This window comes from Rhopilema esculentum, chromosome 10 (assembly GCF_057945365.1).
Source record: "Rhopilema esculentum isolate cy_ngs chromosome 10, ASM5794536v1, whole genome shotgun sequence".
NCBI classification, from domain to species: Eukaryota; Metazoa; Cnidaria; class Scyphozoa; order Rhizostomeae; family Rhizostomatidae; genus Rhopilema; species Rhopilema esculentum.
This window is the reverse complement of record NC_142824.1, coordinates 8,380,665-8,392,435: the sequence shown is the minus strand read 5'-3', so window position 1 is coordinate 8,392,435 and position 11,771 is coordinate 8,380,665. Positions and strand designations below refer to the sequence as shown.

At 38.6% G+C, this 11,771-nt stretch overlaps 1 protein-coding gene across 1 annotated transcript; it reads left to right on the top strand.

The window, feature by feature from the left end:
• Positions 1-3,504: 3,504 nt before the first annotated feature.
• On the top strand, positions 3,505-11,516 carry LOC135691037 (uncharacterized). The gene is made up of 2 exons (XM_065208776.2): positions 3,505-3,653; positions 10,440-11,516. Exons 1-2 carry the CDS (start codon positions 3,641-3,643, stop codon positions 11,318-11,320), a joined length of 894 nt encoding a protein of 297 aa, XP_065064848.2. The 5' UTR covers positions 3,505-3,640; the 3' UTR covers positions 11,321-11,516.
• The last annotated feature ends 255 nt before the right edge of the window (positions 11,517-11,771 follow it).

Sequence of the window (11,771 nt, the reverse complement as noted above, 5' to 3'; positions counted from 1 at the left end):
ATCAATAAAATGTTGTTATCTGCCTTGATTGTTCCACATTACCGCAAAAATTTAACAGTGGCAAAAAATAATGAGAGCTGCGGAGACCGACCCAGGGTACTTCCACAAATACATGCTAGGAATTCTTTCCAGGAACACTAAACAGTGGTGGCGCCAGAGGGGGGGCAGGGGGGGCTACAGCCCCCCCGTCGGAGGAGGCTAGCCCCTCCGTCGGAAGATAAATTATGCTTGAATTTTTTTTGTCGGAGCGAATTTTTTAAGTTTTGGCGGAAATAGAAATTTCTAAAAGGACTGTTATCAGAATTCAGGAAGCTCATCCCAAAACAACTCATCGACACATCAATTTCATGGTAAATAATAATCTGTTATAAGAGGTCTGTTCCTATAAAGTTACGTTGTGTTCCAGTTTTCCTTAAGTTCAGTTGGTTGCTTTTTATTTAAATTCATACTTTCCAAAGATAGGCCCTACTTGAATTGGCAACGTTTGATGAGTTGTAAAGATTTAGAGTAGTTTTAAGCTTATCTAGAGGCAGCTTTCAAAAAAAATTTCCAGGGACGCCGGAGAAGGGGGGCGCGGGGGGGCAAGCGCCCCTCCTGCCCTTTGCTAGGAGGGGCAAGGGAGGGGGCAAACGTGCCCTTAGTAATATGTCAAAAAACGTAGTAAAAAACACGATTACACCATTTTGATAGCATTTTTAGCCAATCTAATGGGTGTAGCCACCAAAATTTTCCCGGGGGAGTACCCCCGGACCCCCCGAATTTTCGGCTCGCAACGCTCGCCTTCGGTCTCCAGTACCCTTACAATTCCTTGTCGCCCCCTAGCCCTATCGTTCTCTAAAAAAATTAGCCCCTCCGTCGGAAGTGCTAGCCCCTTTGTCGGAGGAAACCTAGCGCCACCACTGACACTAAACAACAGTTTTGTAAACCATTGAATTTGCAGGATTGATTAGCTGATAATATCTGTTCTGTTTTGTTAACGTGAGAGAAAATCTCTAAAAAATATTGTTGATTCTTCAAATTTTTCTATGAGGCTAGACATGTTACCCCCTTAGTCTTCTAGCAGCTCAAAAAGCCCGGTCTAGATAGGTTTAAAAAAGAGAAAACGCACTGTCGACACTTCGAAACTGTGGAATGAGAAACGAACTTTTTCTATAAGAACAATTTAATTTAATTTGAAGATCAGGGTGGCTTTTACCAACAGTGAAACCATTAAAACCACTGAAACTTTGAGGCTGGATTGTTCGTAATTTGTGTTTAAACCCTAAGGATATTGGCAATGCAATTGCTAAATATTCAGGCCTCAGGCCCCATTTGAAAAAAGTTTGAAAATCCAGCTTCCATGCTCCCCTTGATAGGAAAAACTTCTTGTTTGAAAGGAAATATTTTAGGAGGTTTCACAACTTTGTTCAAAGTACATTTAAAAGTACTTCAGTCCAGCTTGTTCTTAATTTGTTCTTAGCTCTTGACAAACCTGATATAAGTAAAATTAACCAGTTTAGAGGCTCCTGTTCTTAAAAAATTGTTCTTAGGAAAAGCGAATTTATCAAAAACTGTCATCCAACTTCATGACTAGGAATCTTAGAGGCATTAAATAACCAGGACCACAGAGAGTGGGTCAAAGGGACATATTTCCCCAGGGCTTCAAGGCTCCTTGGAGCCTTATAAAGTAGAGAATATGCCAAAGAATAGAAAATGGCTCCAAGAAATGCCTTTTTGTGTACGGAGAATTGATTACACTATGAATTCGCTCAACGAGGAAGTATTTGGAAATGTTTTGTAAATTTTTTGTAAAAAATTTGCCGTTTCTCATTAAATAGGGGGCAAGTTAAGAGGAAATGTACTTCATCCTCAACTTTGAAAATATCCAAAGTCTTACACAGGTGCGTCGCGACCGGGTCGCAGGCGTCGCAGGCGTCGCAGGCGTGTCACACCCCCCCCCCCCCCCCCCCCTCAATAGTATCGCAATAGGAAATTTCAGGTAAAATCCGCCCAGTGGAAGAAACGCTTTAGGTATTTCAGCGACCTTCATGTAGAAACATCAAAAATGGATCAAGCAAAGATAGTTGCTCCTTTGGCTAAATATGATATTTCTTGATATGAAGGAAGATAAAAAAACTAATGACTTGAAGATTTGAAGATTTCTTGATGGCACAAAAGCTAAAAATCCAGGCACTCTTTAGGTAAAATTGTGTCTTGTGTCCATTTCCCCTAAAAAGGCATGCTAAGATGGAAAGAGGGATCTAAATTGGCAACCAGTACTGCTTGTAGCCTAGCTTTAGAAGTAACTGACAACATGGAATTTTTCAAGACCACGGCGAAATTGTACCAGTTGTTTTTTTATCTGCTGTTCAATTTGTTTGCAAAAACAAAAGAATTTTCGATAGGATAAGGAGGATTGCTCTAGTAAAATTTACTTAAAAGAGTGCATTTTCCAGGGAACTGGAAGCATCAAAATTCGAAAATTTTCTAGCCCTTCGGCGGCAACCATGGTGCCGCCTCGGGTGGTTGCTCGTCCCGGTATACAGATTTGGCAAAACTATTAGGAAAGTCCGTTATTATCATTTTAAAATGAATGTTACGAATTATATGCCACACAGTTAAATTGACAAAATGTATTGCAGAGGTTTCTGACAGCAACTTAAGAATTTCAGGTAATTATTTCTTAATCAGGTAAATTTGTAGTCAACACCCCCCCACCCCAACAAGGCTTGCCTCGCGACGGCCCTGGTCTTACAATACGGATAAAATATTTCATATCTTGGAGTTTTAGTTTTGCTAATATGCATCTTTTATGTAATCAAGATAAGACTCAAATTTGTAAATTGTTTTAAATGAGGCGTATAAATTCAGTTGTTTGTTCTCAGTTATGTGTTCATTTAATCTTCCCAGTACCTCTGACTCGAAATAGCTTATAACCTTAGTTTTAGTAACTGAACGATTATACGATTCCTGTATTCCATAGCGTACCCTTAGGTCGCAGGCATGAGATACCCAGTTAGAGTGGCCATAGTCTGCATCTTTATAAGCATTGCAAAAGCTTTGCTAGCGTAACGTTGTGAATCTAGAGATGATAATCGAGCGAAGAAACTTAGAATACGTATATGTCTATGGGTTTGAAGACTAATTGTTCCCAGTTCAGCGTAAATGGCATCGGTAGTGGTACTAGGTCGAGCCCCCAAAGCATATTTACAGGCTTTTAGATGAAGAATTTCTAGCTTAGACCATTCTTCAAAACCCCATATTTCTGATGCATAATTTAGAATAGGAACAATCGTATGGTCGAAACGATAGAGAAAAAGACGTGGCTGGAAACCGCCCCATTCTTTGCTTTTAGCAATTATAAGGGAAAGATAGGCCTTATGAGCTTTCTCTTTAATTCTAACGATGCGTCAAAACTTGCTTAGCCAGTAAACGATGTACCAGTAATATCAAAACATTTCAAATTTGAATACTTTTACGCACTAGAGTTGTCGCATCGCGCGGTGACCTACAGTAGGTCTCCGATTTCATGCTCAATTGGACGGTTCATTGTGCTGGACTCCTTTATTCATGAATCCATTTTCTCGATGTCTTCTGTTCTCAAGCCCGCAAAGTAATCTCGGTGTTCACAACCACGGTGTTTGAAGTTTCTTCAAATGAGATGGTATTTCCATGTAAGTTCATTTCATTTTCATGTGCTTATTCTATTCATGTTCCTGTGCCTATTATTGATTTTATATGCTTCTTTAATAGGAGGCAATCCTTACAGAGATCTTAGCCGGTTTACAAACACCCGATTCGCGAAATCAAAAATAAACAATCAGCAGTGACGGAGGCCCAGTGAGAAGTAAATCTTGTATAAACAGTGAGCAAGGATAACCTGGCTAACAAAAATAATAACAAAGAAGACTATGACCCTGCAAATTTCAATCCTGAACTGCACGTTGCCTTTTCTTTGATCAAATGCAAATTGATCAAATTTATTTGAGTTTCTATCTACACATATCGAATGTAGAGACGAATGTGTTTGAAAACCCTCCCGTTTCGCATAGATTCTTGCAGACATTGAAACGATGAAAGAGAAGTCGCAACAGTAGAGTTTATAATGTAAACTATTTTCGAATAAAATTTTGTGAAACTCGATAGCACAGAGGATGAAAAAGGTTTTACGGCTATTATCAGTTTTTTTCCGTCTACACTGTTAATTCACACTGGACGCGTCGCGGAGCGTCATCGAGCGTCGCGTCATGTACTTTTTCATGCTATTCACACACGATGCGTCATCGAGCGGCGTGTTTTCTGTTTTCCAATGCTGTTCACAGCAAACTTGCAAATTTTTTGACAAGTTGTACTGTATTCCTTGCATTGCAAAATCTAGCCGGACATTTAGGTTTGCTACAGAAACGGATGAAACGGTAACCTGAAGCCAATATATCAAAAACAGCATCTTGGCCAAAAAATGAGGTATTCTATGTACTTCAATTAGTCTCGTGCGGTTTCTTCGACATCACGGTTCGAGAGGTTGGTCAATGTTTTGACAGGAAGACGATTCTCTTCAAGCATTCATTGGAGAACTGAAATTTTTATTGATATTAAAGATTTGGAAGGTCTACTACAATTAGCAAAATGTTTGGCTTTACGGATTCATGGGGTTTCCCTTCCTGCCAAAATTCGAGGGAAAATTAAACAGCTTATTTTTATCAACACTCCCCAAAATTTCCATGAATTAAATCCCTCGGAAGTAAACTTTTGGAAGGTATTGAAAGCTTAACGGGGAGTGATTGAAATATTTTTTTAACAAAACGGAACATACAACGAAAAAAACTCGGACACTACAATTTCGAAAAAATTCTGGACCCTAATCATATAAATCTCAACATATGGTTTCCTTTTCAACCATCTTTTGTCCACTACGGCTTGCCATAGATTTTCTATTGTTCTGAAGCGTCACCGAGCGTCAAAGTTAAATTTAATGTGTAGAAGGAAGAACCGCAGGATATGCTTCCCGCCGGATTCTATGAATATTCCAGTAAGTGTTGTTATGAAAGATGTACAGGAACAAAGCAATACGACGACGAGAATCTAATGTTACGAGATAAAATTTTCAAAATAATTTAAATCTAAAGAATATACTAATATTTCGCCCCGGCATACAGGGCTTCAACAGAGTGAATGAAACGAACGAGTGAATAGATTTGAAATATGAGATGGTGATGCCGGATTGGTGGATGTTGAATGGTGCGAATGCAGTGCAGTCGAGACGCGTGGCTGAAAAAACGCGCTGCTTGCGTATAGCTGCCGAAAATGCTAACCATATTTGGTCAGCGTCATGACGCGCCGCGCCGTGACGGGTCCAGTGTGAGTTCAGCTCTAAGCGGGTCGATCTTCTGGCGGGGAATAAAACTATAAGAGCTTGACAGGGCTTGTACCATTTTCTGAAACTCGAGAAAAACAATGGGTGAAAGTGCATATTTTGGACGGGCGGGCCACACTGGTTTTTGATTGTTACGCAGAGGCTTTCCTGGGTAATCCACATCATTTCACATGATCAGAAAAAATCTTATACTCCATCATTATCAAATGAGAAAAATTTATAAAATATATATTCAATGACATAATCTTTTATGGGAAATGAAAAGTATTTGTGAACAGTTTTTTCTTATAATATCCGATGAACGGAATCTACAATGCTGTTAGTTCTTGCATTGTTGATTGGTGACTCGTACAGCTATTTCGTTTTAAAGAAGATTATTTGACCAAGCATTTTCACGATAAAGGTCAATTGTTCTCTTCCTTTTTTGTGTTGGTAAACTCCTTAGCAACAGTACTATTATACAACTCTTCTGCACTCAACCTCCTAGATCAAATTTCATAATTTTGGTAAGCTCCGACCAGCTATCATAATATTTCGACAAGCGCTCCGACCAGCGCTCCGACCAGGCACCTTTCCATCTCCCCCGACATCCTCCAAATTACTGCAGATAGTTGAAACAGAAACACAGAATAGAGATTACACTGTAGACAAACACCTAGTTTGTTGGGGGTAAATTGCTTAGCTTTCGAATCGAAGGCAATCCATCTTTCATTTTACGTTTAGATTTTGGTACTACTGGTTCCAGGTCAGGGTTTCATCAACACATATCCCTAGCTACTTAATACCATTGACCCTGTTTAGTGCCCCCCCCCCCCAGCTATAAACCTGTAACTCCACAGGCCCGCAGGCTCTCCAAGTCATCGAAAACTTGGTGCCGGGGCCGTCGCTCGCTCAGATTAGGCCGTAAGCTGTGTCAGATTTTTATTTGGTCTCGTTGCCCCCATTCCGGCACTACGTTTAATAAGCATTTTCCTGTGTGTTTTTTCGTGCTGATTACGAATCTTCTTGTTGTCAACTGTGAAAACCTGCAATTCACTTGAAATTCAGCTTTAAACTTCACCATTCCCGCGCTTTATGTGTTTAGGCTCAGCAATCTCCTGCGTCTTTCTTGTTGCAAGGTGTATAACATGGAATGCCGAAAGCCGGTGCTGCTTAATTATTCTCGGGCCTATATCACAGTCCGGATAATACCTAAGTACCAATTGCTTTAAAATAAACATGGCGGTCGGCTAAACAAATGGATCGTTGTTTGATACATTCTTGACATTCTTGCTTTCCAGTAGCGGCACCAAGGGGTAGTATGGACGGTTATCCCCCCCTCCCCTCTTGCAAAACATTGTCCAGATATTCTCCTAAAATTGATGAAAAATGCACTGGGTAGGGGCAGGTCATATTTTTCAAGATTTGTCTATGAAAATGCACCTGGCATAATAAACAATTAAAATGAGACAGTAAAGGCGTAGTCTCCTGGGTCACGCCTATTACCCTCCCATTCTGCTACAGCTGGCGCCACCACTGTTTTATTCTTAATGCGTTTACAAAGCTTAAATAACTGAAATGTTTTTCATAAAATTATTGATTCCAACCTGATTTAAGAAAGTAAAATACAAAAATCATAAAGGGATGACGTCATTAACTATTCAAAACCTGTATACAAGAACAGGGCCGCAGAGAGAATTTATGGGCCCCCGGTCAGGACAAAAATTAAATTATAAGGCATGCCTAAGGCAGACGCTTCTAGGAGGTATGAGGAATGCTCCCCAGAAAGTTTTGAAAATTATGGTTGCTTAAACTGCTAGGGTGGCTATTTTGGTTGCTAAAATTGTCATGGTGGCTAAACTGCGCCGGTGGCAATGGTGTAGATAGAGGGAGCAAAAAGACTACTATAGAGCTGAACTGCTATTTTGTCGGAAAACCTCTGCTCTTTTCAAAAATTTAACATGGTTCTATGTTTATCTAAATGCTATGTTTTGATGGAAAAAATTCAAACCTAAATAAACATAAGAATATTCAATATATCAAATGATCTTTTTTTCAGTTCTGATGTTGTTATGTTATGTTGAAATTTACGAGAAAGATATAGAAGCTTGTTAGATTTTTGTCTGAAAATCAATGGTTCTCACCCCTCCTGTGAATAAGAAAGAAATAGAAAATAACAGGTACAAGATGATACGTTTAAATAACTGAGAATAAAAAAAAGTTGGTTACGCGCAAGACTTAGGGATATTTAATGGAAGAGATATAATTTATCACAAGTACATTTAATACCTTAGGCAACTGTTTATTCTGTTTCCTTCCATATCGCACTGCTTCATTCAACCTTGCACTTCTTAAATACAATCGATATACAATGTACGCATCAAATAACATACTTACCATACCTGATAACTGATATCTGATACCTGATAATTTGAGCATAACTGATGTCTTAGCACCATAATGCATGAAAACGAAATTTACTTAGAAATTCTTAACGGCTAGAAAATGAAAAACGTTCCATTCATTAACTAAATTGGACCACAGCCGACACACTGTTGCAAATAGATGCGAACGCCATAGTGTAAATCTGTATGACATACATATTGCCCTGTATGTTACCCTGCAATCACATTTCGTAACATTCAGAAGCTTTTGAACTTCTTTAGCCCTAGCCAACAAAGATGAGAAATTCTTAACAAAAATTTCTTCACGACTTCATGGACCTTTGTCATTATTGTCCTCAATATTATGTTTTGTTAATTTTGTTCAATTGAGTTATTATTTATGGGCCCCGGGGTCAGTGACCCCCCTGACCCCCCTCTCCTCAGCACTGTACGAGAATAACCTGTACAGTATGAACAAGCTTACTCGCATTTGCCAACTGTAAGCCCGTTCATGCTGCTAACTACGGTGTTAACTACAGAAACAGATGGTTTTGACCATAATACATGATGATGTTGTGATGACGTCATCAACCGTTAAAAGGCATCTTCTCAAACACGAAGCGTTTGACAACGCTCTAAGTTGCACGTTTGTATACTAACTTAAAGTGATCTAGCTGGTGGGGGCAGTTTCTGTGTCAAAAAATGTTTTTTAAATAACTTGACTGTATCGATGACGTCATAAAACCTAGAAATTATTGACCCCCGTATCTCACGAGATGCATGTTTGTCAGAGTGACAACAACTGATTTTATATTAAGTAACACATTTTGAACAAGAAAAAACAGTCGTGAAGTTGTGCCCGGATGCGGGCAACGAAAATTGATTTTGGAGCACCTTTTTTGGTCACAGCTTACGGCCTAGATCCAATTTGCTTATAATACAGTGTGGCTGAGCCATCCTTTATGTGCCTCTATTTGTGAAATCTGAAATTTTGCCGATGAAGCATCCCAAGATGGCAAAAATCCCCTTGATCTTGCAATGAAACTTTTCCGAAGTGGTGTCATACAAGTGTTTATTTTGCTTTTTACAGTAATTAAAAATAAATGCACTCGTTAACTTTTACTTTTAAAAATATAAAAAATTATCAGACTTGGGTGTTTCAGTTCTAATAGAAACAGTTTTACCAGAATAGGTGATACCTTGATTCATATATGTCTGCCGTGTCACACAACACTCTTAAGATAGCATAACAACATAACATAACATAACATAACATAACATAACATAACATAACATAACATAACATAACATAACATAACATAACATAACATAACATAACATAACATAACATAACATAACATAACATAAGGTAACATAAAATAACATAAGGTAACATAACATAACATAAGGTAACATAACATAACATAAAATAACATAACACAACATAACATAACATAACATAACATAACATAACATAACATAACATAACATAACATAACATAACATAACATAACATAACATAACATAACATAACATAACATAACATAACATAACATAACATAACATAACATAACATAAAATAAACCTCCCAAGAAAAAAGTTTGTTCTCGGTTCAAAATAGAACTTTTAACCAGGTAGGTCTAGTTGCGATACTTTAGCTACAGAGATAGGGGCAAGCTTTTCAGGACATCCTTTTCCCTTCTCAGTTTTTTCCCTGTCTATAAAAAATCGCGGAACAGGAGTGAAATGAGGCTGTTAACTCTGCGGCATTCTGCGGCACCTCAAGCTTCCAAATAACCATACGCTGAGCCCTCCCCACATATTTTTCATGTACAAACAATTCTCATACATCTCATCGATGCTGCATGGAGAACAATAAAAATTATGTAGGGTCTCAAAATCGATTGTTTGAAACTGCGCGGGCATCTAAAATTAATATGCGAAATGCCGCAAAATGTGATTTATGTCAAATAACCTGAGGCAGGGAAGAGGATCACATAATCGCAGGCATATAATCAGTTATTCGCTCAATATAAGGCAAAACGAAATATGAGGCAAAACAAAGATGCAAAGTAGGGTCCCATGCAGGATATGATAAGAAGAAACACTTTCATGAATGACTGCACGCACTCAATTAATGGAGGTATTTGGGGGTAGAGCGTGAGCCATTTCAAAGAATTCCAAGGGCAGGTTTAGACTGTGGTTTAGAGAACTTCATATGTTTCAGTCTTTGTCAACAGCAGCTGACTGCCTTGCGTAAGGTAGTTGCAGCACCCTAGATCCGCCCCTGGCTGATATGAGTCAGACAAATGCAAGGGTACAAAATAGCTTTTGAAGGTGATTTAACCAATAAACTTACATAGAAAGTATCATTTTGCAATATTTGCCAATTATTGACATAGGTAGAATCACCACATTCTTGTGCATCAAATGATGTACAGTTTAATCAGATTCGTCGTTTTAAAGTTTAAAGGAACCGTCGTTTATTATGGTACCCGTTTTGAAAACCTTTGAATGCTTACAAGATAAAAAAGCAGGCAATGATAAGTCCAGCAACCTGTCGATAAATCTTATTTTTTGAAAAATTTCCTTTTTAATTCAAAAAGTCCCTTCTATTTGCAGCACAATTATCGAAGAGAGAAGTAAATGTCCTTTTTCTTCTCCAAGATATCGCAAATCTTCTTGCTGACACTTTTTTAAGCACTGCTTTTGTTTTCTTTTAGGGTACGCAATCGTTATTGCTGGCCTTGCGGGGACCCTAGTTATAGCTATTGTGTTCATTTTAGTTTTGCGTCTCATTCTTTCATTTGTTCGGAAAAGGGCGCAACACGAAAATGCGTATTCCAAATTGGATACTGCAGAGGAGGTTTGCGGAGACCCCGATGATTCAATGCAAGACAAAGACGATAACATGCCTGTAAGAACACAAATAGATATTTTCCAAGAAAAAATAGGCAAGAAGCAAGATCGCAGTTACTTAGATATTGCAGAAACCCGCTCAATCAGAAGTGAGGTGGCAGTAGTGAAACACGTTTATGCAGAAGTGTCTCAGTCTGACTATGATGCTTCTAGTGATAGGGAATCTCTTTCCGCTTATGGTGACTTGGGCTGGCGCAAGAGCGATGCCGGTTTGAGTAGAGCTGATACCTTGAAAACAGACATTCTTGGAGGTGTTGATTCTTCTCGCGTTCAACTTTCTTTGATATTCAACGAAGAGAAGGGATATTTAGCGGGTAAAATAATAAAGATAGAAGGTATTCCGCTTCCTGCTTCAAACGGACCTCACCAGGTTAAATTGCACGTAGTTTTTCTGCCCTCTAGAAAGTATATTGTTAAGAGTAGATATTACAATGTAACAACAACAACAACAGTAAACAAATATTTCAAATTGAAATTCAGAGAGCTTCCAGATCCTGAGAAGTCGGCAGTTAGGTACAGATTATACGGAAGGAGGATCAAGCTTGGGATTTCTGGACAAGACAAATGCATAGGAGAAGCTTGTGTTGAATTACCAGAGATACTTTCTTCAAGAGGTGGTGTGACTATGTGGAAAACCATTGTCCCAAAGGGAATGTCGAAAGCTATTGAATACGAACGCAGTTAGAATTAACCCGTGAATATTCCAAAGATATACTGATATATAATACTGATATAAAAGACATATCAACACTGTCGAACCTTATTATGGCTAACGAATTTCTGAAAATGTTGACTGTAATGTACTTGCCAATGGGTCTAGCAAGTACTGGCTTGTTGAATCCCTCTAGTACTTTCATTTAATTTTTGATGTTTGTTGAGCACTGTTGGGTTGTGGTTAGGATGTTTAAAACCTCTCGATTTATCGCTCTCTCTCTCGCACAAATTAAAAAAAGAGAAGAAGAGGACTCCTTCACAGTGTCAAGACTCCGTTGTTTAGTTTGCAAAATATGCAGGAAATCAAGTATCTGTCATTATACTTCCCCTCCAATTCAATATCAAATACTTTCCCTTGACAAGAAAGTCCTTGACCAGCTTTGATTTGATTCCCATAAGATCTCCCAATGACGATTTCCTCC